The sequence below is a fragment of the Bubalus bubalis genome, chromosome 19, assembly GCF_019923935.1.
Source record: "Bubalus bubalis isolate 160015118507 breed Murrah chromosome 19, NDDB_SH_1, whole genome shotgun sequence".
Classification (NCBI taxonomy): Eukaryota; Metazoa; Chordata; class Mammalia; order Artiodactyla; family Bovidae; genus Bubalus; species Bubalus bubalis.
In genome coordinates, this window is record NC_059175.1 from 41,176,545 (window position 1) to 41,202,810 (window position 26,266).

Below are 26,266 nucleotides of genomic sequence, written 5' to 3' on the forward strand. Positions count from 1 at the left end.
CGAAGAGACGCTTGATGGTACTATTGTGTAATAAGAGAAAAGTTTGTCTGCTTAGGGCTGTGGGAAGAACGGGGTGATTGCGCTTGGGTAAAGGCACCTTTGGGTACCTGAACATATTCTAGAGTTGACTTTGGTGACAGTTGTACAATCCTGTGAGTGAACTGATGAACACCTCGATTTGTATACTTTAAATGGGTGAATTGTATGGTATGGGACTTATGTCTTAATAAGCTCTTATGGAATCACAGTTTATGAATCAGAAGGACCAAACTTAGGGTCTGAAGTCTTGAGTTCTGGCTTCACCACCTATTTAGCCCTCTGAGCCCAGGCACATCATCTAAACTCCTGGAGCTTCACTGGTTTTATCTGTGAAGTGAGGATGAAAATTCCTTATGGGATTGTTGTTAAGACAAATGACACAGGGCATGTGAAATAGGACATAGTAAAACCTCTGCTAATTACACATTTACATGTTTAAGTTAGTCTATTTTTGTGGATAATGGATGTTTAGCCTGAAATGCTCCTGAGAATTCCCTGCTCGCCCTATGAAGTGAACACTGCTTGTGGCTGAGAACTGATTTGCATGATGTGTAAAGAGCAGAGTCCTTAAAAACCAGGTCTCAAGCTGCCTCATGTCTGTGGTCTGGGACCTTGAGTCCAGACAGAGAGCGTCGGTTAGCCTCGTACTGGACGTCAGATGCTGACGTCGTGCTTTATTGTAACAGACATTGTTGCTTGTCTCCACCTGCCAAGGCAGCGTACTGTTAGTAGAGTCGAGCTGTGGTCAGCGGCAAAGCTGGTACCTGGTCAGGCTGACTCGGCAGGGTGCAGAGTCGTCTGTCCAGGAATCGGGGGCCAGCAGCCTTGGAAATCGGCTCCAGGAAACAAATCCTAATTTGATTTCTCCAGCTTCCTAGACCTCAACAGTAGGTAGACTCACTCAGTCTCTAAACTCCATCCTTAGTGATCAGGCTTCCGATTCAGAGTGTTTTTGAATATGCCCCTACCCTACCGATGAAACTGGAGTGTGTTTCAGGCAGCCAGCTAAGGGAGTGGTGTGAGGAAAGGTCAGTAATACTTGCCACTGATCACAAACTTAGGTGGTAGTTTTTATTTATTTATTCTTAAGCTTTAAAATTAAAAAAAAAATTCTTTTCGTTTGAAGCATAGTCAGTGTACAATATTATGGAAGTTGGACCTCCCAGGTGGTTCAGTGGTGAAGAATCTTCCTGCCAGTGGAGAAGACATGGGTTCGATCCCTGGGTCGGGAAGATCCTGGAGAAGGAAATGGCAACCCCCTCCAGTATTCTTGCCTGGAAAATTCCATGGACAGGGGAATCTGGCAGGCTACAGTTCATGGACTTGCAAAGAGTGGGACATGACTGAGTGACTAAGCACACATACACATTATGTAAGTTATAGGTGGCCAGCAGTGATTCACAGTATTAGGTAGTCAATTTGGATAGAATTGTGTCAAGAACTGTGTTTAGGATTAAAGAATATTACCAGGATCAAGAATTGTTTTTCTCTTTCTATTTTGTTATGCATGCTTTCAGTAGACTTTTATTGGCATTTTGGTATCTAGGAGCATAAAAGTTGTTGAGGCTAAAAATACTAAAAGTACAGCTCCAGCCCCCACTTAGCATCACTCGTTGCAGAGATAGACAAGGAAAGAGACTATTGCAGTATAAGAAAGGTTTGCAGAGGACTTGAACTATGTGGCAGTGGGTTGGATGGCGAATTGGCTGGGTGGGACTGGCGAGGGGGGATGACGGGCCCTGTGGGTGTGGGGGCGGGGTAGAGGCAGTGCGAGGGTAATCAGAAGTGGGCAAGGTACACCCGATGGTGGCTGGGGTAAGTGCTGCAGCCAGGGCCGACGACGGGCGAGGATGGCTTCTGGAGCTGTTAAGAAAGCAGAGCAGACAGAAATACAAGAAGCAAGGGTGAGCTGAGAATGACTGCCGGGTGGATGCAGGGCTGGAGTCCAGAGGATGGCAGGTTCAGGGAGGGATGGGGGAAGGGATGAGCTGACTTGGAAATGGGAATTTGGAGGGTCTGAGGGCCATTCCAGCGCGAGTGGCCGGGAGGCTGTCTGGGGTCCAGATCCAGATCCCTGAAGAGGAGTCTGGAGTGCAGGTCCGTTTGAGGGGAGGAGGGCTATCAGCATGTGTTGCTGGAGAGTTTCCCCAAGGAGCAGAGGTCCTATGAGGAGATGCCCAGGAGGGAGATGAGGAAGAGCAGCCAGACAGCAGGTCGGTTGTTTGGCCCGGAACTCATTTCTGCTGATTCTCAGGTCTCAGCCTAATTGACACTTCCCGAGGGTAGCGGTCTTTTCTGGCCTCACCTCCGCATGTGGTTAGGTCTCGGTGCCGAGTCCCCGCCGTGGCCTGCCCGCCCCCGCCCCCGGCGTAGCCCTGCACACGTCACTGTTGCCCCCGCTGCGGTCGCACCCCGTGCGCTCTGGGGAGGGTGGGGCTGTGCGTTGTGTTCACCCCTGCATTTGCTGTGCTGGTACAGCAGGTGCTTAAGAAAGGATAGTGCAGTCGGTGAAAGAGCGTCTGAAAGGCAGGGGAGGAGACAGTGTTGCTGGGGAGGATGTGGTTGGCGGGCAGGCCCAGGATTGTTGCAGCTAAGGGCACAGCGCTGGGCAGGCAGGCCCAGGCTCAGGTCTCGCTTCACTTACCCTTGGTCAGCCTCGATTTCCTCCTCTCTAAAACGGGAGCAGTAATGTCAGTCAAGAGTGGAGAGGATTAAGTGAGATGACGTGTAAAAAGAGAACCTTCTGTTGGTGTCTAATATTAATATGTTACTGGCTTTCCAGGTGGCACAAGTGGTAAAGAACCCACCTGCCAATGTAGGAGATGTAAGACACACAGATTCCATCCCTGGATTGAGAAGATTCCCCTGGAGGACGGCATGGCAACCCACTCCAGTATTCTTGCCTGGAGAATCCCCATGGACAGAGGAGCCTGGGAGGCTACAGTCCTTGGGGTCACAAAGAGTCAGACATGACGGAAGTGACTTAGCATAATGAATGAATATTTATAGCCCTGATTCCCTAGTTTTCCAGTTATTTTTTTTTTTTTTAATGTGTCTGTCTAAATGTCTTGAATGCTGAAGTCAGTTCTCCATCTTTTATCCTGGGTGTTTGGTGGTTAGCCTACCTGGAAGCTGGTGGTTGGAATCAGTCAGTATCCATTGGAGGCGGGTCCACCTTGCGGCTCTGAGGAACCAGACACACAGCTTGAGTGTTGACTCACTGGTTTCGCTCCGCAGGCTCACTGCAGCCCTGTGATCTGTGCCACTCCTTCTCAGAGACGAAAGTCTGAGCGATCAGGTGGACGCCTTTTAAATACTCGACCAGTTGCACAACGAGGCGGATGTACTTAGTGCCACTGAACAGTGCAGTTGAATATAGTTAAAATATTATGTTTTATATTATGTGACTGTTGCCACAATTAAAAAAAGGAAAAGGAATCCATGCTGGGCCAGCTGTGTGAGGTGGGTCCCAGTGGGCGTGTCTCCTTTGGGCCGCAAGCTTGCTGGAGAATGGGTGCAGTTCTCACATCTTGTCTGGCACACAAGTGGCCAGAATGGGAGTGCCTCTGGCTCAGCGCGGGGCGGAGTTCCTAGGCCATGTCGGGGCAGCAAGTCCTGGGAACTGTTGATTGTCCAAGCGCAGCAGGAACAGAGGTAGCTCCTTTTGATCTGTGGGGTAAAATGTACGGAAGCTGGAAGACCTGCTGTTTATGCCCTTATCCCCTTTTAAAACCAACAAACAAAGGTAGCCATAGCATTGGGGTAAATATTGAAATAAGTAATTAACAAAAAACCCCCAACCTTGATCCCACCCCTCTGGCATAACTGCCCTCCCTCCGTTTATTTCAAGCTGCTGTTCTGACTGAATGCAGGCCTCTAGGATTCCCGGGTTTGAAGACTTGGATGCTCTGTGACCAGCGCCAGCTGGCAGTCTCTGCTACTCTCTTGTGGTAATAGCAAGCTCTGTCAAAACCCCGAGAGGTGCTGCACAAACCACAGGGGCCTTGGTTAATACCCCATTTGTTGAAAATCTGCATCACTTTCCAATTGAGTTCCTTTTCGGGCCTGTGGCAGAGAAAAAAGTCTGTCAGCATAACTAGTAGAACCAGTTCTGCTTGATTGTTAAAAGAACTGTACTTTCCCAACCTTCTTTTCTTATACATTGAACATGATACGCAATTGGGGTCAGTAAGGGATTTTATCCCACGTGTCCAGCTCCGGAAATAAGACTGTGGCCATTTGCTAATAAGGCAGCTGGGCAGAGAGTGTCACAGTTGAAGGGCAGAAGGAGCAGAGGGTTAAGGGGGAGCCCAGGGCCCTTTGCTGAAACCAGGTGACAGTTAAGAAGCTCCCACTGCTCCAAAGAAGAGGGAGAGGGTAGAAGCAGCCGTCCCTGGGCGCTGGTTGAATTGCCTGTGAGATCCTGGGACACCAAGGACACCAAGTCCATCCATGGTGGCTGCTGCCCTGCCTCTCTCACTGGACAGGCTTCACGACTTTCAGTCTTTCTGGATGAATGTCATATGTGTGACAGTCTACAATGGAATGTTCTTTCCAGTAACATGAGAGCATTTGGTGATGCCGCCTGTGTTAATGCCCAAGCCTAGATATTGTCTCTTAATCTTCCAAATGTTTCTCTGTACCCCACTGGAGTGGTTTAAAAACCTCTTATTACTTAAAGTCATTATTAACTAAATTACTCAGTGAAATCTTTTGAGCACTTACTGTTTGCAAGGCCTGTGCTGGGGCTTCCCAGGCAGCATTAGTGGTAACAAACCCGCCTGGCAATACAGGAGACATAAGAGCCATGGGTTTGATCCCTGGGTAAGGAAGATCTGCTGGAAGAGGGCATGGCAACCCACTCCAGTATTCTTGTTTGGAGAATGCCATGGACAGAGGACCCTGGTGGGCTACAGTCCATGGGGTCACAAGGAGTCAGACACGACTGAAGCGACTTAGCACTCACACACACATGGACACACACTGGACTCGGGCAGTATGGTGAACAGAAAAACAGAGAGCCTGCCCTCAAAGAGTTTATAAACTGATGGGGAGATAGACTTAAATAGTTACATAAACAAATGTGATACTGCAATTGTGACAAGTGCTAAGAGGGAAAGATACAGAGGGCTTAAAGAACCTGATGGCAGAGAAGGCTTCCCAGAGGAAATGACCCTTGTCCTGAGGTCTGATGGGTACACAGAAACTCACAGGGCAGAGAGGAGAAGCATTCCACGCAGGGGCTTGGACTCAAGGCAGGAAGGAGCTTGGCAGGTACGAGAGGCTGACGGAAGGCCGGTGTGGCCGACGTGCAGACTGAGGAGGAGGGCGTGGGAGACCAGGCTGGACAGGGAGGCAGGGACCAGGCTGTGCAGGACCTGGCGAGCTTTGTCAGGTCGTTGTCCTTCTCCCACCGGTCACCCAGAGTGGGCTGTGTCCTGAGGGGCCACTGCCCCTCCAGGGCGGGCAGTGGGTGCCAGAGGGGCAGATGCAGGCTGAGCAGTTGGAAAGCTGCTGCACTGGTCCACGTGGGCGACGATGAGAGCCTGGACTAGGCTGGTCCTGGTGGAGGTGAGAGAGGAGCATGGGCTCTGGGTGTCTGTAATAGGCAGTACCCATAGGATTTGGTCAAAGACTGGATACCAAGGGTGAAGGGGAAGGAGGTGTAAAGGGGACTCCTAGATGACATTCTTCTGAAGGGAAGCACAGGGTAGCCCAGACCATACTGTGTTATTTGCCTTGGGGCCTTTCCTGGAGTGTGGGACCGCACAAGGTTCTCACGGAACTCTCGAGGGTTGGTTGGAGTGACAGAGACCTAGGCCTTGGAGGATGGAGTGGAGTAAGTCTTAAGAGGTGAGCTCTCGGGTGGTGTTGAGGAAGCCCCTGAGTTCTTCCCCACACAGCGGCCATTACTCCTGGGGTAGATGTATTTTTTTTTTCCTTTCAGCCTCTTTCCCTCTCCACAACAATTTGAGGCTTTTCCTGGGGCTTCCCAGGTGGCTCAGATGGTAAAGAATCTGCCTGCAATGTGGGAGACCCAACTTCGATCCCTGAGTCAGAAGATCCCATGGAGAAGGGGATGGCTACCCACTCCAATATCCTTGCCTGGAAAATCCCACAGACAGAGGCTACAGTCCATGGGGTCGCAAAGAATCAGACACGACTGAACAACGACACTGTGGGTTCTTTCAGTGATGCTTGTCTAGCAGATGCATTAGTGATCTTCCTGTGCTGTTTTCCTTTTTTCCCTTCATCTCACAGAAGAAGTAATGTGGCCTCGTGTAAGAACGCAAGTTGAGCCAGCTGTCAGGTTTGACTTCCACCTGTACCACATGCTAGCTGAGTGTCTTCACCTGCAGAATGGAGGGAAGAGTGGGTATAAGAGCCCTTCCTCAAGGCTTGCTGTGAGGATTAAATGAGTTAATAAGTATAAAGCCCTTTAAACAGTGCCTGGTACATAAGGCTCTAGAAATGTTTGTTACTGTTATTCACCTCTCAGCCTCCGTGAGGGCTGGCCCTTGAGGGTAGCCGCTTTGACGTTCATAGAGTGCACACTTGTGATTTCTGCAGTTCTCCAGCAACCCCTGAGTCACGATGGAGTAATTTGTGATGTCAGTAAGGAAGAGATTGTATTTTCTCATCCAGTTGTAAAGGTCAAGTTGGATAGCCTTTAATCACTTGCCCAGTAAATTTGCCGATGAAGACAGCAGCTTATTACGCATTGAGAACTCAGCTTGGTCAGTAGGAGGATGTACATGTGGGAATTTCATTGTGTCCATAACCCTTGGCGCATCCAGACGTGGGCTGTGCCTTATTGTTAACCGCTTCCCCTCTTCTCCATTTAGCTATGCTCATTCCCCCAGAATCAGCAACAGCAGATGTTACACCTCTTGTTTCTCAAAAAAAGAGAAAACACTTTGAAATATTAAAATATTATCTCCATATTTGTTAGTTCTTTCTGTGTTTTTCTTATGGGGTCCAAAAGAAAAAATACTATAAAAATATGTAAGCAAAAGAGCTATTAAGACGTGAGAACTCTCCATTCTGTGTTCCCTGCCTTCTCCCCAACCTGTACAGGTGGCTTCCCAGAGAAAAGGGAGAATTTCACTTTTTTTCTAAGGGGAGGGTTTCCTTTTCATTCCTGTTTACACACCCTGATTTATTGGAGTCCCCTAGATAATTTCTCTTTTCAGGACTGGTGTATATTTTGATTTCAGGGGTGAAGGGGAGGTTGGTGATGATGGTGCTTATTTATACTGTTTTTGAAGTGATAAACAGAGACAGATTAGATATTAGTGATATAGATATTAGATAGTAGTGATATTAGCCTGCAGTATGGCTCTTTAAATTCCAGTACAAAAGTGCTTATATAAGTTTTTATTCTCAATTTGTCACCAACTTTCAGTAGCTTGTGTGTGTGTGTGTATGTGTATGTGTGTGTGATCTTAGTTCCCTTATCAGGGATCAAACCCAGGCCCGCGACAGTGAAAGTATCAAGTCTTAACCACTGGACCACTAGGGAATTCTCAGTTTAACCTGCTTTGAATAAACTCAGCAGTTGAGAAAACTTTCCTTTGGTCGCGGTGCCTGAGCAGTCTCTTCCTCGGATGTGGTGTTTTCTTAAGGATGCTATTAGTTTGCTCTTTTGGTCTTGTAAGTGGGTTCAGAATACTTTCTATTGCAGAAGAAAAGACACCAAATGACCAGACCTAACTCACTGTAGAAAACAAGTCCTATTAATAGAAAAAGGCCGTTTCTTTTTCCATGACTTCAGATAGTCCTGTGTAGTCAAAGTCTAATGGAATTAGGACCAGTCTGGGTGTTGCTAATTGCAGGAGTTTTCTGATCCCCAGAAAAAAGAATTGAGAAGTCTCCTGAGTGGAGTCAGTTTCGTTTAACGTGGGAAACAGAATTGACAAGAGGAGCAGAAGTTATTCTGCTCATGCAGAATCTTAAATAATTGCAGCTCTTAAGTAGTATGTTGAAACCTTTATTTAATTATCAGAGGAAAGGGAGAGAAAAAGACAGGAATCAAGGAGGACAGATTCTGCCCAGTCCGATAGTTGTAACAAATCTCGTTTGCTGAATACGTATGCCAGGCGTTTACACCCGCTTCTGCTCATAACCTCATAGTCGGCAGTGTTGTTTCCATTCACACAGGAGGAAGCCAAGCTCAGTCAGGTTAAATGGCAAGCCCAAATTCATGTCTGCAGGTACCAGAGCTGGGTTTGGACTGTTGCCTCAAGTCTGTATTAACTTGTTTTCAATACATGCACAGAGAGAAGTTTGGAGAAACGGGGGAAAGACAAAGCTTAAATTCTTAGTACTATGCTGTTTTAAAAATACAACTCTGCTTTTAAAAAAAAAAAGGTAAATTTCTTTCTGAGATACACATGGATTACCACCTAATATGTAGCCACAAATGCATCTTCTCCCTCCGATTTTCTATTTTAGCGGAGAAAACAGAGTATTAAGTGTCCATTTTAGAGCAGTGGAGCAACTTGGAGGAAATAAAAATGTTTGTATTATGTCTTTTTAGCGCTTGGTGCCAGATGTGATCGAAAGAAATTGTGTTTTGGAACCTTTAGGGATGTTATGTTGCCTCTTGGAATTTGCCCTTCTGCCTGGATGAAATTAAACTGAGAATAACAACTTTGGTTTTTGACTCAGAGCCCTTGTAAGCAGTGAAGGGTTGACGTGAACATTTACAAGCATCTGGCTTAGGAGAGCTTCACGGTAGACACCCCTGCCCCATTCTTTTCAAGGTCAGTGGTCAACCTGCAGAGCCTTCCCTTTTTCCGCCTTTGCCAAGATTCTAGGTCCACCACACTTTTGAGATGTGTGCATCCTGAATATGAACTTGGTAAGACACTAGAGAAAACTGAGAGCCAGTGGAGTGAAACAGCCAGGCTACTCCACAGTCTCTCAGCAGATTCTCAGGCGCGCAGCTGGCGCTTGCTTTCACGTGCTTCTGTCCTGTATGAGGCAAAGCCTTGTACAGTGGAGTACAGTTCTCGTAAGGGAATTTTTCTAATTTGTTCTAATGAGTTTTGTAGCAGGAGACTGGTTTTCTGTTACGCGCAATGGATGTTTTGTGGTAGGAAACTAGAGACCGTGTTTGTTGGAACACAGCAGCAAGGAATGTGGGCTCTGGAGTTAGTCAGGGCTTGGGCTGAACCCTTGGTTAGTGACTTATTTTCCTATTAAAGGGAAGTTCCTGAACCTCTTTAAGCCTCAGTTTCTTCATCTGTAAAATGGAAGCAGTACCGCTTCTGGTGTTATGCAGATTAATGAGATACTTATGACGAGTACTTATCTGGCACATCATAGAACTTAATAAATGTGACTTATTATTATAGTTAAACGTGTGCAGTTGAAGTGGAAGCTGAGACTGACAGCTTGTGGAGGGCCTTGATTGCCGTGTACACCTGTCTTTACCACTCAGAAGTCTCTTTTCACTTTGGGATTTTCAGCAGTGTTTCAAATAGCTGAGGTTGCTGTATGACCTGTGTTTTGGACAAGTAAAGCTGTTTACTTGTTTAGTCTTCCCTAGTGGCTCAGATGGTAAAGAGTCTGCCTGCAATGCAGGAGACCCAAGTTCGATCCCTGGGTTGGGAAGATTCCCTGGAGAAGGGAATGACAACCCACTCCAGTATTTTTGCCTGGAAAATCCCATGGACGGAGGAGCCTGGTGGGTCCCAGTCCATGGAGTCGCAAAGAGTCAGATACAACTGAACGGCTAACAGCACACTCACACAAAGTTATTTAGTGGCATTCGAGGCAAGGGCTCACATGCACTGGGTGGTTAGACTCCTTTTTGTTGAACACTAGCTTGTCGGCAGCAGTGTGCATCTTATCTCATTATTCTGACCTCTCCTCTCCCTGTCTGCAGCTGAAGGAAGTCTGATGAATAGTGGCAGCTTTAGTAGGAAGTCAAGCACTGTTAGAAATCTTGGTGGTTTTTCTGCCACCGCCTCTCACACTCAAATTTCCCACACACTTTATGAGATACGTGGCTGCTTGGTGGGTTTTTCTTTGTCTCAGATCAGTTTTTGGTCAGCAACTTGTTGCCAGCATCAGAATGTATTTAACATTATTCCAGAGACGAGGAGGAGTCCCTACTCTTTACAAAATATATTTATTTTTATTTATTTATTTGGCTGCACTGGGTCTTAGCCACTGGATCACCAGGGAAGTACCAAGGAGTCCCTACTCTTAAAGTGAAAAATGTGTAATAAGCTTCTGGGGCATTTGAAAAAGATAAGGGTGAGTCTCGAGTTTCCCTTTTTCCATGAGGGGAAAAGGCCTCCAGTCCTTTCCTTTTTTCTCTGAGGAGATGCTTCTGGTAGATTTCTCTTCTCCCCCTCTGAGATCGGGGTGCCCTGTCGTGCCTGTGTTTTAGAATGGAGAGCTGGTCTGCAGGGGTCTTCCTTTGCCGTTCTAGTGGGGGCGAGCCACCATGGACCCTGCCTCCTTTGAGAGCACAAATACTGAGTGAGGCTCACTGTGCTGTCATGATGTGATCATCAGGCAGGCAGTGCAGCTCCTGATTCCATTCTCTTCAGCGGGCACTCCGAGGCCAGGACACTTGCCCAGATGGTCCCACTTGCTCTGGAGGCCAGAACCCACCCAGGTTTCTGACATAGTCCTATGCTGTTACCTGAAAGACACTTGTTGCAGATAGTAAACACCATGTGTTTAGTGCACTCTGCTTAAACTCCTTGCTCCTCACAGCCCACGGGATAAAGCCCAGACTCCTTAAAACGGCCTTCCTTGTCACCATGTCTGCACCGTCTCTTTCCTTTCCTCCTCCCTCTGCTGGTCCATCTGTTGAACTCCTGCACACTCCTTGTGAGCCACTTCCAGGGAGACTGCTTGAACAGTCTGCCCTTTCCCTGCCCTCTGTTGGTCTCTCTACTGAGTCAGGTCCCCACTTTTGTGTTTAAGAAGGTTTCAGAGCCTTCGTTAAAGCATCATCCTGTCGCATATGGCAGAACAGTGTGTTAGTATTGTCTCGTCTCCCCACTGGGCTGTGAGCTCCTGTTTACCTAGCATTTGGTAGAGATTCATTCAGTTACCTTTGTTTCTTATAAATCTCCTTCTCCTTTTTCATGTACAAACCTCAATTATCTTTAGAAGCCTAGCATCCTCTGCTTTTATATACATCTGTACATATATATAGGCTCCTCAGGTGGCTCAGTGGTAAAGAACCCCCCTGCCAATGCAGGAGACACAGGTTCAATCCTTGAATCAAGAAGACCCCTGGAGATGGCAACCCACTCCAGCATTCTGTCCAGCAAGAGCCTGGACAATCCCATGGACAGAGGAGCCTGGCGGGTTATAGTCTATGGTATCAAAAAGAGATGGATACAACTTAGCGACTGAACAATACATATACATACATATTTGTGTGTGTGTGCACAAACACATACACTGTACGACTTAGTTTGGAAACGACAAGGCTGAGGACATTATGGGATTTTTTTTTTTTGGCACGCCACGCAGCACGCAGGATCTTAGTTTCCTGACTGGGGACCGAACGTGTACCCCCTGTAGTGGAAGCGGGAGTCTTAACCACTTGAAGTCCCTGGGGTGTTTTGTTTTTAAGGCAGTTTCTGCTTTACCTGGTATGTGGGAAAGGGTGCTGGGAGTAGTGTGCGCCCCTACACCCTGAGAGGTCATGCAGGGATTGTGGGGGTTGCAGCCAAGGCACGCCATTCAGGGGGGGCTCTTTCCGCTTGAATAATGGTGAAACCCTGTGAGGTTTTACAGCCTGGAGGCCTCATACGTCCTCACCTAAAATCCACACGGTTGAAGTGGCAGGTGCTAGGTCTGGTGTGTGATTTCCGTCATTCTTAACTCATGTGAAACGGTGTCTCTGATGTCGGTTCCTAATCCTGTAGCCCTGGACATACTGCACATTGACATGTTGCATGACATGAGTCCATCATCTCTGGTTTCTCTGTTGTTGGTGCAGTTGACCAAAGTCAGTACCATTGGTGATGGTCAGCAGAATCGCTGTAGCTAGCTTTGGCTCACAAGGGATACTGTTATAAAGATACAGGTGTGATGCTTGGAACTGTGGGCCAGAGGCGTGGTTGGGCATCACCAGAGCCTGGAAATCTGTGGAGACCAGGCCTGGACTGCTTATTTGTTTGGGGGACGGTCTTTTGTCTCCACCTATCTTCTTCATGTGTCTCATTCTCTACAGAACAGCTTTCTCTGCTGTTGCGTGAAAGTGAAATTGCTCAGTCGTGTCTGACTCTTTGCGACTCCATGGACTGTAGCCCACCAAGCTTCTCCGTCCATGGGATTCTCCAGGCAAGAATACTGGAGTGGGGTGCCATTTCCTTCTCCAGGGAATCTTCCCGACCCAGAGATCGAACCCAGGTCTCCCACATTGCAGGTAGACGCTTTAACCTCTGAGCCACCAGGGAAGTTAGCCAAATCTACAAAGTCTGTGGGCTTCCCAAGTGGCGCTAGTGGTAAAGAACCTGCCTGCCAACGCAGGAGACATAAGAGATTCAGGTTCGATCCCTGGGTTGGGAAGATCCCCTGGAGGAGGGCATGACAATCCATGCCATTATACTCACCTGGTGAATCTGATGGACAGAGAAGCCTGGTGGGCTACTGTCCATAGGGTCGCCAAGAGTCGGACACCACTGAAGTGACTTAGCACATATGCTACAAAGCCTGTAGTTGAAGTAGCCAGCTTGATTAGCTTCTCTTAGCCCTTCAGCCGAATTAATGGGGGAGATAAAATAATTAGCCATTTGCAAGTATGTCTTGTCTGTTAGCTCACGCAGGTGGTGGAAAGGAGGTGGTTCTCTCCAGGAAGGAGGTTAGGGAAGCAGGTAACAGTAGTCCAGGACAAGGGCGTTTTGGGTGGGACCATCCTGAAAGATGTCTCCTGATTGTCTTGTTCATGGGATGTAAACAAAGGATTTCACTAACCATTTCAAGAATTGATGTACATCGGTAATTTGGGGATAGTATAAAATCTTTAAGTCAGAAGATGATACTTCTGTGGACAGCGTAACAATAAGGTAGTCTTCTCTGTCCTGGCTTCAGTTTTTCAACTGAATTCCAAGCACTAAAGATGATTGCTAGTTTTCTAACAGCTGATTGAATTTAATGCATAGCTTTGCTTTCCTCGGACAAAGATGATAAACCTGTCAAAAGTAATTGTGCTTTAATTTAGTTCTTTGTCAATGACAGATGATGAAAACTCTCAATAAGAATTTCTAAATTACCAGATCCACTCCTAGCATTTACATATGCAAAAAACGGTCTCTCTTGTGTAACCTGGAGCAGTGTGTCAGAGTCATCTGGGGAGTGTTTACAGACGAGGGACTCAGCAGCGGCTCCCACACTCTGATTCCTCAGGCTTGTGGTGGGGCCTGAGCGTCTGCGGAGGTGAAGAACAACGCCCCCAGATGACCTGATGCTCCACAGCTTTGAGAGGCGCTGTGTCAGGGAGGCTTCATTTATTGGCGTCTCCCAGGATGGAAATCATCAGTTCAGTTCAGTCGTTCAGTCGTGTCCGACTCTTTGTGACCCCATGAATTGCAGCGCACCAGGCCTCCCTGTCCATCACCAACTCCCGGAGTTCACTCACACTCACGTCAATCGAGTCAGTGATGCCATCCAGCCGTCTCAGCCTCTGTCGTCCCCTTCTCCTCCTGCCCCCAATCCCTCCCAGCATCAGAGTCTTTTCCAGTGAGTCAACTCTTCGCATGAGGTGGCCAAAGTACTGGAGTTTCAGCTTTAGCATCATTCCTTCCAAAGAAATCCCAGGGCTGATCCAGAATGGACTGGTTGGATCTCCTTGCAGTCCAAGGGACTCTCAAGAGTCTTCTCCAACACCACAGTTCAAAAGCATCAATTCTTCGGCGCTTAGCTTTCTTCACAGTCCAACTCTCACATCCATACATGACCACTGGAAAAACCATAGCCTTGACTAGACCGACCTTTGTTGGCAAAGTAATGTCTCTGCTTTTGAATATGCTGTCTAGGTTGGTCATAACTTTCCTTCCAAGGAGTAAGCGTCGTTTAATTTGATGGCTGCAATTACCATCTGCAGTGATTTTGGAGCCCCCCAAAATAAAGTCTGACACTGTTTCCACTGTTTCCCCATCTATTTCCCATGAAGTGATGGGACCAGATGCCATGATCTTAATTTTCTGAATGTTGACCTTTAAGCCAACTTTTTCACTCTCCTCTTTTCACTTTCATCAAGAGGCTCTTTAGTTCCTCTTCACTTTCTGCCATAAGGGTGGTGTCATTTGCATATCTGAGATTACTGATATTTCTCCTGGCAATCTTGATTCCAGCTTGTGTTTCTTCCAGCCCAGCGTTTCTCATGATGTATTCTGCATGTAAGTTAAATAAGCAGGGTGACAGTATACAGCCTTGAGGTACTCCTTTTCCTATTTGGAACCAGTCTGTTGTTCCATGTCCAGTTCTAACTGTTGCTTCCTGACCTGCATACAGGTTTCTCAAGAGGCAGATCAGGTGGTCTGGTATTCCCATCTCTTTCAGAATTTTCCACAGTTTATTGTGATCCACACAGTCAAAGGCTTTGGTGTAGTCAATAAAGCATAAATAGATGCTTTTCTGGAACTCTCTTGCTTTTTCAATGATCCAGCAGATGTTGGCAATTTGATCTCTGGTTCCTCTGTCTTTTCTAAAACCAGCTTGAACATCTGGAAGTTCATGGTTCACATATTGCTGAAGCCTGGCTTGGAGAATTTTGAGCATTACTTTACTAGTGTATGAGATGAGTGCAATTGTGTGGTAGTTTGAGCATTCTTTGGCATTGCCTTTCTTTGGGATTGGAATGAAAACTGACCTTTTCCAGTCCTGTGGCCACTGCTGAGTTTTCCAAATTTGCTGGTATATTGAGTGCAGCACTTTCACAGCATCATCTTTCAGGATTTGAAATGATTGCTGCTGCTGCTAAGTCACTTCAGCCGTGTCCGACTCTGTGTGACCCCATAGACGGCAGCTCATCAGGCTCCCCTGTCCCTGGGATTCTCCAGGCAAGAACACTGGAGTGGGTTGCCATTTCCTTCTCCAATGCATGAAGGTGAAAAGTGAAAGTGAAGTCGCTCAGCCCTGTCCGACTCTGAGCGACCCCATGGACTGCAGCCTACCGGGCTCCTCCGTCCATGGGATTTTCCAGGCAAGAGTACTGGAGTGGGGTGCCATTGCCTTCTCCGAAATGATTGCTAGTTATCTTTGAATATCGGGGAAACACTGAACCCTGGATAAAAGCCTTTGAAGACATTGTTAATTGAGAAACAGTGACACAGAACCTCGCCTTGGACTTCCCTTGGTGGTGCAGTGGATAAGCATCTTCCTTCAGTGCAGGGGACATGGGTTCAATCCGTCGTCCAAGAAGATTCCACATTCTGCAGAGCAATGAGCACATACTCCCTAGAGCTCATGCTCTGCAACAAGAGAAGCCAGCCCACCGAGAAGCCCGTGCACCCACAGCAAAGAGTAGCCCCTGCTCTCTACAACTAGAAAGAGCCTGCGCGCAGCAATGAAGACCCAGTGTAGCCCAAAATAAGTAAATTAAAAAAAAAAAGAAAAGAACCTGGCCTTGATTCTTTACTAGGAATGATTGCATCCTGGGGCACTGTTGAGTGGTTTTAGGTAACTTAGAATGAGCAAATATCTTCCCAGCCACCTTTTCTGAGCCCTAGTGTGCTGCAGGGCTTCCCAGGTGGCGCTAGTGGTAAAGAACACACCTGCCAATGCAGGAGAATAAGAGACATGGGTTCAATCCCTGGGTCTAGAAGATGCCCTGGAGGAGGGCATGGCAGCCCACTCCAGTATTCTTGCCTGGAGAATCCCATGGACAGAGAAGCCTGGTGGGCTACAGTTCATAGAATCACAGAGTCAGACATGCCTGTAGCAACTTAGCACGCACGCACATGATGCAGAGTGGATGGATCAGTGTTGACTTGATATGTTCATAGCTTCCTGTTTTTACCTTCAAGCCCTTTACACAGGTCCATTTTCTCAGAAACACAGCAGTCTACTTTAGTTTTTGATCCTTGATCCTCACTGGAGGAAGAAGGGAATCATTCTTGGGCTGTCTTCCATTCTCTCTCTGACTCTGCTCGAGCTGCCTTGCCTTGCTGAGTGACATCTGTTCCTGTATGTGGGGAGTGCCCATCCCTGGGGCTCCTCCTAATCATTGTCACTTCTGAATCGTTAGTGTAATCCATTGAACTGACCTGTTGAAATTTTCTGGCTTCTTTAGTTAAAGATACTTTAGGTACTTCACTGGTGATTCAGTGGTTAAGACTCCGTGTTTTCCCTGCAGGTGGCTGGCGTTCGGTCCCTGGTTGGGGAACTAAGATCTTACATGCTGTGCTGCCAAAAAAAAGAATAAACCAAATGTACCTATTTTTTTTAAAGTTTTTTTAAATTACTTTTTAAAAGCTATTAACACAACATTGTAAATCAGCTGTGTGTTAGTTAGTTGCTCAGTTGTGTCCGACTCTTTGCGACCCCATGGACTGTAGCCCACCAGACTCCTCTGTCCTTGGTGATTCTCCAGGCAAGAATACTGGAGTGGGTTGCCATGCCCTCCTCCAGAGGATCTTCCCGACCCAGGGATCAAACCCGGGACTCCTGCATTGCAGGTGGAGTCTTTACCATTTGAGAAATCAGTTATACTTCAATTTTAAAAAACACCTAGCTTGTCAAATAAACAAAAAGCTGCTGAACGTGATGTTTTAGCATGTATTCTGAAAGTATGGCTTTATGTTATTCATTTGAGCCCTTAAATATATTACGCTTTGCTCTTCTCTTTTAGGAAATTCACACAAACGAAAAGGAAGCAACCGAGAAGGAAGTAACTCTTCACTTGTTGCCAGGTAACAGTCATGTTAGCGTCGTACCTCCCCGTGTGCAATTCAAAGCCAGAGATAAATTATGTCATTTCTAGTAGCACTATATATAAAGTCCTTTGTTTTCATCCACACAGTGTGTGACAGTAATGAGTTGGACCATAATGTCAAGGTCTGTAGTTCAGTAACTGCACACCTGGGACTGAGTGTTACAACATCTGCAAAGAATTTTTGTTTCCCCCTCCCCACAGCGGATGAAAATAAAGGCGGGAAATTCTCACCTCTTTGTAAGCAAATGAGGTCTATTTTCAGGTTGCCTTACTTGGCCCCATCAACTTTTCTGGTCCCTATCTGGAAGATCCCTCCCTTCTAGATCCTTACACCCACCCTGGTGGGGCTTAACCAGCTCCCCAGCGCTGCGCTGCCAGGGCTTGCTGTTTGTCATCACCAAGGAGACTGGATTGGTTGGGTGGTTTTTTTTTTTTGAGATGGGGGAAAGTGACTGTCTGTAGCGTAAGTCGAGTTTTAATCATTTCTGAATTCAGAAACAGACCTGGTGGTGTAGGCTCTCTATACATGGGGCTATCCTGTGAGTTGTGCGTTCAGTTCTTCTGCTTTCTTTCTTTCCAGCTTTTTTCATAAGTATTTTTAGGTACATTTCCCAAAACAATTGAGGCCTCATTCTGGTTCTTTTAATTTTATTCCTTTTTATTGGGACAATATGAATATGCACAAGTTTCTGACTGATCCACCTTATTTGGTAAACATCAGAATCTCTAACTTTTAAAAAAAATGTTTTTAAGTGTCAAAGGCTCTTCCCTATAAAAATGGCCTAAACCTCAATCCATATACCCTATTCTATTTCCTCTTCTTGGGTTACAGATTCGGAAGTTTACTTTTGTCTTCAGCTTAGTGTTACGTACATTCTCGCATTCCCTGGATTCCTGGTCTCGTCTCGGTGTGCAGCCCAGGTTTCCTAGGCTAGATTAAGATCTTTCCCAGCTCATGCCTCATATGACCCGAGACTCCGTCTGTCTCTACTGGCTGACAAGTGTGGCGAGGTCAGTGGCGAGGTCTCCAGTGCCTGACCATGGACCCATATGGCTTGCCTGGCCTTGGAAGAGGTTCACTGTTAAGGCTGTTCTATTTATTTATTTTTAAAGCTGTTTTTACACCAGGGGTAGAAAGCACAGAAAGCCTTGCTCACGTGCCTTCTACCTTGGACTCAGCTAAGGCGCTTTTTCTGAGACTATTTTAAACCCCAGTGAGGCCCTCATCGCTTCACTGTTTTCGTCAAGCCTGGTGGTTTCAGGATGCTGACCTATAGGTGTTGACCTCTCTGTAGAGGCTGAGCTCGTGACAGAACCATCTTCCTGTATTTCTATTTTATTTAACCACTTGGAAGAGAAAAAAAACAAGGTGAAACGTTTTATGTGTCCCTTCATAGTCTTAGTATCTGAAATTCTTCGTTTTCATATTGAAAGTTAGAATAGATTAATTTTGAGCCAAATGGTAAATTTAAAGACATTGAAGGGAAAATCCAGAGGGAGATTTTAAGAAGATGGTTGTCTGTTGGATGAGGAGAAAATTCCTGTTTTTTCTTTGTCGCAAAGTATTTACACTTAGGTGGGTTTGTTGTTTTTTTTTAATATTATACTTAGTTTTTCCTTTCCCTGTATCCTCCTTTTATTTTTCTGTCCTTACCATCCGGCCCTCATGAGCCTCTCCGCTTCCTGCCTATCCCTAAACCCTCATCTCTTTGACTGGAGACGGAAGTTGGCTCTCTCTGTCACCAGGAAATACAGCTCCCGTGCTGCTGGGCGTCTGCAGAGAGAGCAGGAAAGGTGACATAGTGAGAGGAAACACGCTCAGCGAAGAAAGAGAGGAAACAGGCTTGCTTTCCCACAAACCTCTGACCTCCCTTTTCTTCACATCCTTGTCTGCGGAGCCAGACCGAGTGCGGTCATGCTGTAGCCCCTGGGCCTGAGGAAGCTGCCTGAGAGCTCCGGACCAGGCACACACCCCGTCCTCTTTCCGGGGTAAGGAATGGCCACTCTCGCAGGAAGGGGAGCCCGAGAACCACATTCCACAGCTTGCCGGCCAGCCCTTCTGGCTTTGCTCGCTTGGGTACCGCTTCTGCTCGGGTACAGAACGTCTGTTCGGGTTCAAGTAGTAGAAGCACTAAGATCTGTGCCTGCCGGTGTAGCCTAGGTCGTTTCTGCCTCTTTGGATACGTCCATTATTTGCAGTGAGAAGATAGAAGTGCCCCTTGTGAAGGTGTATCTGAGTCATTGTGATTCCACCTCTCCGTGGGCCCCACGCTGCTTTGTCTGCCCCCTGGGTTTTGCAGCTCCCCTGTGCCGTGTCGTGGCCTGTGTTTGTCTTTACAGGAGTAGAGCCGGGGAAGCTTGTACTGCTTGCCTTCTGTATGTTGCCTGAGGACTCTCAGGACACCTTGTTTTGCTTTCCATCAGGTGAACAGCTGCTGTGTGAAGCCAACACAGTACTGAAGTGTGTCCAGGAAGATTCCTGTCAGCGTGGAATCTACGGGAGGCTTGTCTGCACAGACTTCAAGATTGCTTTCTTGGGCGACGATGAATCTGCCCTGGATAATGATGTGCGTGTGAGCTGCACTTGGCTGAGTTTGGGGTAGCACTGCCCCTGTGACCCCGTTGTCTCTTTTCCCAGCTTCTCAGCAACTTGCCCTTAATGCATGTAAACACAAAGGCCAGAGTCCTTCTCACCCGTGATCTGCTCTCCTTCCTTGGGGATCTCCCTTTGGTGGGAGGACCACTCTGCAGTTCCACCACGGCCTCATGTCATGCTGGCCTGCATTGGACCTCATAGGTTCACACTGTCAACTTTTTTATTTTCTTCTGTATTTCAGTGCAGTACATATCACTCAGGGGAATCACAGGTCCCCAAATACACTAGTTCCCCATGTTTTCTCTGCACTGAACTCTTCCCCAAATTTAGCACCTAAGTACAGTTATGAGACTGGTGCTGAATGCAGCACTTGAGTTTGGGTTTGTGTTTGCTCTGCCCCGAGCAGCAGTGTTCTTCCGTAAGACTTGTCCCCCTTATGAAGAGCGAGCAGAGGAGAGAAAGGATTGTCCGCGCCGCTCAGAGCACACTGCGGTCCTGGAAGCCGGTCAGCCCGGCCATGGCAGCATCTCGCTGCCTCACAGTGTGAGCCTCTGTGCTGCCACTGCGGTAACAGCCTAGTTCCTAGTCCTGTGCAGAGATAGCATTCGCAGAAATGTGACTCTCCTGGGGTTTTCTTCCTGCCCTCTTATAGCTCTGTCACTCACCTGTCACTCATCTGCATTTCGGTAGAAAAATCCGAACCCGCGTGCCACCTCCCAGCACCTCTCAGAGCTGCCTGGCCTGTTGGCCTGGGAGCAGCCCAGGACTGACATGTCCTGCCTGGGTTTGAAAACGAGTGTTCACAACATTTCTCACACACTTTGCTACTTCACTGTCCTTTTCCTCGGGATGTGACATTTCCCTGTTTGTTTAGGGCGTATACCTTTTCATTTATTTTTTCTTTAGTTTTATTGAGATAGGTTTGACATATAACATTGTAGTAGTTTCAGATGTACAACGTGATGAATTTGGGATGTGTATGTATTGTGAAATGATTATCATAATACGTTTAGTTAACATCCGTCTCCTCACGTAGTTGTACAACTTTTTTCTTGTGGTGAGAACTTTTAAGATCTACCCTGTTAGCAACTTTCTAATGTACAGTGCTGCTGCTGCTAAGTCGCTTCAGTCATGTCCGACTCTGTGCGACCCCATAGACAGTGGCCCACCAGGCCCCCCCGTCCCTGGAATTCTCCAGGCAAGGACGCTGGAGTGGGTTGCCATTTCCTCCTCCAATGTACAGTACAGTGTTACTAACCGTAGTCACCATGCTGTATGTTATATCTCCAGGACTTACTTATTTTATAATATAAACTAAGTTTGTACCTTTTGACCCCCTTCGCCCATTTCCCCCACCCGCTCCTCATTTTTCTTAGTATGCAAGTTGGGGATAGTAATTCATTGTGCCTGTAAGTGTCTAACAGTGCTTAGCAAGGAATCACAGTTGTTTCCTTTTGAATTTTTTAGGAAACACAGTTTAAGAATAAGGTTATAGGAGAAAATGACATTACCCTCCACTGTGTTGATCAGATTTATGGAGGTGAGTATCTGTGTTCCCCAGGCCTTTGAATGTACAGCTGGTAATGATGGGTTGGTTTTGTTTTTTTTTTTTTGGCCTTTTATAGTTTACTAAAATTTCTTCACCCATTTATCTTAATCAGTTTTCTGGATGATAAAACTGAGATGTGAAGTGGCTTATTTGAGGACGAGCTTATTAGCTGGAGAAACTTGGGCTTCAACGTGAACCTGTTCTTTCTAATACTCCATGGTGCCATTACAGGCTAGATGTTGGTCATATGTCATTGTTAGCTATGCAGGTCTTGCTTTAAAGGCTAACCTGTAAAAGTCTGTTGTACCACACACAGCTATCTATTCTGCTGATTACACAAAGCCTCTCTTGACATCACTTCTCTATTTTGGTAGTCAAGGCTTTGTGAGCAACTATTCAGTAGCCATTTATGGAGTTTCCAGCACCAGGATGTCCAAATTCAGGGTCAGGAGGGGCCCTAGCCATAAACCTGGGAGTCAGCTGTCCCAGGTCAGGTCCCTAATGATCTCCCATCTTTCGTAATCTCAGCTTTCAGAGCTGGGTTTTCTGCAGGAGTTGATTCTGCTGACAGTGGCAGGTCCGTTTTGGTCTTGTACTTCCTCAGGAGGAGTGAGGAGCCCTGGCTGTTGCCGAGTCCCAGGCTCCTACTGGGTGGGACGGGGCGGGGGGCCTGCTGGGTGGGACAGGCCCCAGCTGGGTGGGATGGGGCCATGCTAATGGTTACTGAGAAGATGACACCCTTCCTCTCACTTTTGAAAGGCCTCCTTGGAAGTTAGCAGTCTACCTTGTTTCTTTAGCATTAACCTGTCTTATAGCATGATTTCCCTTGTTGATTTCATTGTTTTGTAGTGTTTGATGAGAAAAAAAAGACTCTCTTTGGACAGCTGAAGAAGTACCCTGAGAAGCTGGTCATCCACTGTAAAGACCTCCGGGTATTCCACTTCTGTCTGAGGTACACAAAAGAAGAGGAAGTCAAAAGGGTAACTAGTCGCATGTGTTTTTAGGTTTTATTTCCCATCAGGTTTTCCCCACTTACTCAGTTCTTGCTTCCACTGCACGAAGGTTGAGGGGAACCTTTCACTCTGTAAAGTGGAAATTGGTTATAACCTCACGTGCTTTGATTAGAATTGAGAGATAACTTGGTAGAGCAGGACCATGTTGTCATGGCACATGCTACGTTTAGTCCTTCGATTCACACCATGTTTGTTCCCAGAGGCTTCAGAGGGTGGGAGGTGGGAAACCAGGGTCAGAAGGCAGTCAGGGAGGGGCAGATGGATGGAGCAGCTAGAAACAGTCCCCTTCCTCCACCCCACCAGCCTTTCCAAAAGCAGCAGCAGTGACTCCCAACTCCTGAATGAAGAAGTTGACGTCTGGAAGGTCGTGGTTTTACGTGGAGGGCGGTGGAGGTACATGGTCATGGGCAAAATGAGTCACCAAATGAGCCTGTGCTTTTGGTCACTTACTTAATCTGGTTGCTGCAGCAAATTGAGGTGTGTAACTGGGTGAACTGGTTACAGTGATTATTGTAAGTTCCAAGGTTTCTCTTAAGATATTGAAGGTCTCAGACTTGCCACTGACATGGTAAATGCATCAGGGGGAACCTTTAGCGAGAGGCCAGTTTATCTGTTGGCTTTGGCTACAGTGAGTTATTAGACATTCTTTTTAGATATCCCCTTAATCTTCTTTAAGGTAGTGCGGGAGTTTGGTTAGAATAATAAACATGACCCCAGTATCTGTTCTGAGCAGGAAAAAATGGTATAGATACGGAAAATTCCCTGAGAAGCAAGACACTTCACTTTGAATGATGATTTTCATCATCTGTCCAAATATCCTTTTTGTTTGGAACTTCAAACAAAAAGCATGGTAGATTGAGTTCCTTATCTTCTAGAAAGAAAGAAAGTGAAGTCACTCAATCATGTCCAACTTTTTGCTACTGCACAGACTGTAGCCTGCCAGGCTCCTCTGTCCATGGGATTTTCCAGGCAAGAATGCTGGAGTGGGTTGCCATTCCCTTTTCCAAGGGAATCTTCTTGACCCAGGGATTGAAGTTGGGTCTCCTGCATTGCAGACAGACTCCTTAACGTCTGAGCCACCAAGGGAAGGCTATCTTCTAGAAGAAGATCCTTCAGGCCATAACACAGACTGGAATAGCTCAGTGTCTTGGTTATTATCTGATACCAGCTTTACATCTTTAGAAAGACTTCTCTGGTGGCTCAGATGGTAAGGAGTCTGCCTGCAGGGCAGGATACCCGGGTTCAATCCCTGGGTCAGTAGTATCCCCTGGAGAAGGAAATGGCAACACACTCCAGTATTCTTGCCTGGAGAATTCCACGGACAGAGGAACCTGGCGAGCTACAGTCCATGGTGTTGCAAAGAGTCAGACATGACTGAGCAACTTCACTTTCTTTTTCTTTACATTTTTGACATGTCAGATTTTTGGAGTGTCTGAATATGGCACTTAAGTTTTTTTTTAGCACTCTGTCTTTGATAAATCAGATTATGTCTTAAAAATTGCCCTAGAAATTCAAAGCTCTTAAAAAACCTGACAAAATAGTTAGCATTCTGTTTGTGTGGCATTATTCCAAGAGATAATATCACAGATACAGACCTCAGTGAGAGTTAGCATGTTGCTCAGCGGAGCCCATGGGCATTACTGAAAACCTAGACAACTTGGGTCTTGCCTCTCAGTGTTTACTCGCCAAAAGCATGACTGTATCCATTACTTGGTTCTTTCTAGATTGTCAGTGGCATAATTCATCATACCCAGGCCCCTAAACTGCTTAAACGATTGTTTCTGTTTTCCTACGCGACTGCAGCACGAAACAGCCCAGGTAAGCTTTCATCCGCAGTTAGGCAGGACCCTTCCAGTTCCTGCCTGCAACTCATGGGAGAAAACCCATCCATGAGTTTTTTTTCCCCATCTTCTCTAGCAATGGGTCACCTCTTACTTGGGTGATTGATTCAAATTTCTTTTTTTAAAAAAGGTTTCTGTTTCTTTCCTGTGATCTTTGTTGCTTTAACTTATCTTTTAGGTTTGTTTGCTTATTGTGAAGGATTATTTGATGGGTTCGTATGAAAGATTAAAATCAATCGATTGTCATTGGAAATGTGAGACTATAGCGAAAGAAAATTGAGACAAGTCTAAAATCACCCTTTCTGTCCCTGGGTTCTTTTTTCCACTTTAATAGGCTTGATTTCATTTCATAAGACCCTAAAAAAAAAAGTTTTGCATTCTAGAAAGTTTTTAAACAGCCAGAACATGCTTTATAGCAAATATTTGGGGATGGAGAATGGAATACTTGTACAGAAGAGAGCACATCCGAAAACCAGTTTGGTTCGAAAACTTGAAATTCCAAATGTTTTCCATTTGGTTCCCTGAAAAAGAGAGCAATGTTTTTTGTAAGAAACTGTGGTCATCTGAACTAGCTATTAATAATGCCCAGTGTTTCCACAGATGTTTGTCTTCATCCTTCTCTGGATCTTTCCCCTCCATCTGTTCACTTGCTCTTCCCATTCCTTTTTTTTTTAATTCCAAATTAGTATTTTAATTTTTTTTTCCTTCCAGTTTTACTGAGATATAATTGACACAGCATGTATAAGTTTAAGGTGCACAGCATAACAACTTGGTTTACATATGTCATGACATGATGCCCACAGTAATTGTAGAGAACGTCCATCATCGTGCATAGACATGATATTAAAGAAATAGAAAAATTTTTTCCTTGTGGTGAGAACCCTTAGGATTTACTCTCTTTAAGAGCTTCCATACATAAACGCGCAGCAGTGTTAATTGTATTCGTCATGTTGTACATTACATCCCTATCTGCCCGTCACTCTGAACATGAAGTTGGTGTCAACTGATCCTGTGTGCCATGAGCCTTTCTTCAGGGATGTGACATGTCCTGCCTGCACATACCGGGCTCTGTGGAATGCAGAGTTGCTTTGTCACCAACTGCTCACTTGGTAAATGTTTCTCGAATGCACCCTGGAAATACGAACAGGACTAAATCTCTGCCCTCTAAGAGCATTGATTCAGGGAATTCCCTGGTGGTCCAGGAGTTAGGACACTGTGCTTCCACTGCAGGGGGCCCGGGTTTAATCCCTGGTTGGGGAACTGGAATCCTGAACACCACATGGCACAGCCAGAAAAAGAAATAAGAGCAACCAGTCAGATTGTTGTGTGCTCTGGTGGAAGGGACCGGCCACGCTGGGGAGGGAGGGCTGTCAGAGGGCGAAGGCCAGGCCTGAGCTGCTGGTGGAGATTGTGGAGTATCTGAAAGGCACTCAGGAGTGTTTGAGGCAGCGAGACTAGCGTGTGCAGAGATGAAGATATCTGGGAGAGCAGGCTGCATTTGGCGAACTGTGGTGATCTTGCAGAAAAGGTGTGAATTTGCAGGTCTGTCCGTCCTGAGTTCAAATCTTTGTCCAGCTGCCAAGTAGCATAGACCCTGGGGATGGCACTTAACTCCTGAGGCCTCTGTTTTCTCATTGAAAAAACAGTAGTGTTAATGATTCCCATGAATGTTTTGAAGACTGTAGATTGTTAAATGCACGGCACATAGGGTACAGTCATTGAGTGAGAGTTAATTGAGAATGTAACTGCTTATTCAGGGCAGATTCTGCCCAGAGAATTACATTGACATGAAAATGCACTTAGCAGTGTTAGTAGTCTGAGGCTAAAACTTGTGCCTTCATGTAGTAAGTTCCTGTCTGTGAATGGTCTTTTCACAGTAGCAATACGTGTACGTGCTGATTAGCGGGGCGCTGGCTGACAACAGCACGTTGCAGTATGGGTTGTACAAAATACAGCCTCTTTGTTGATTGCTGTACTTGTGTAAACATTTATTGGGTCTACATGTGAAAATTGTACTGTTTTTAGGAGCTCTGCCTCTCCCTTGTATCCTGCCTCTTGGTCTGGACCAGCACAGGACATATCCCAGCTCCCCAGCAGGTGTCGATCTGTGTGCCAAAACCCTTACCTTGACTGACTCTGGCAGTTTCATTACCTTATGGAGGTTTTTTTGTGCCAGAATGTCCAGGCTGTGTAGCATCTTGTCTTCTATTCAAATTCCAGCATCCTTTTCTTCTCCTTCCAGCCTCCTTTTTTAGATAAAGTAGGTTATAACTGAGAGGTGCAAGTGGACCAGTTAGCTTTTTTTATTGCGTA

General features: G+C 46.3%; 1 protein-coding gene and 2 long non-coding RNA genes across 3 annotated transcripts in view; 1 reads left to right on the forward strand and 2 right to left on the reverse strand.

Annotated features, from left to right (window-relative positions):
• MTMR12 (myotubularin related protein 12) overlaps positions 1-26,266 on the forward strand; it is a 68,117-nt gene that overhangs the window by 12,225 nt on the left and 29,626 nt on the right. Inside the window, exons 2-6 of the mRNA XM_006055807.4 lie at positions 16,871-16,931; positions 19,379-19,521; positions 21,018-21,090; positions 21,949-22,079; positions 23,837-23,930. Of these exons, the coding sequence (XP_006055869.1) occupies positions 16,871-16,931; positions 19,379-19,521; positions 21,018-21,090; positions 21,949-22,079; positions 23,837-23,930 (502 nt within the window). The remainder of the gene's footprint in view (positions 1-16,870; positions 16,932-19,378; positions 19,522-21,017; positions 21,091-21,948; positions 22,080-23,836; positions 23,931-26,266) is intronic.
• LOC123330599 lies at positions 1,105-3,335 on the reverse strand. The gene is made up of 2 exons (XR_006546620.1): positions 3,165-3,335; positions 1,105-1,275 (listed from the first exon to the last, which is right to left on the reverse strand). It is a non-coding gene; the product is annotated as an uncharacterized LOC123330599 (long non-coding RNA).
• LOC123330598 lies at positions 3,578-5,386 on the reverse strand. The gene is made up of 3 exons (XR_006546619.1): positions 5,251-5,386; positions 4,055-4,104; positions 3,578-3,708 (listed from the first exon to the last, which is right to left on the reverse strand). It is a non-coding gene; the product is annotated as an uncharacterized LOC123330598 (long non-coding RNA).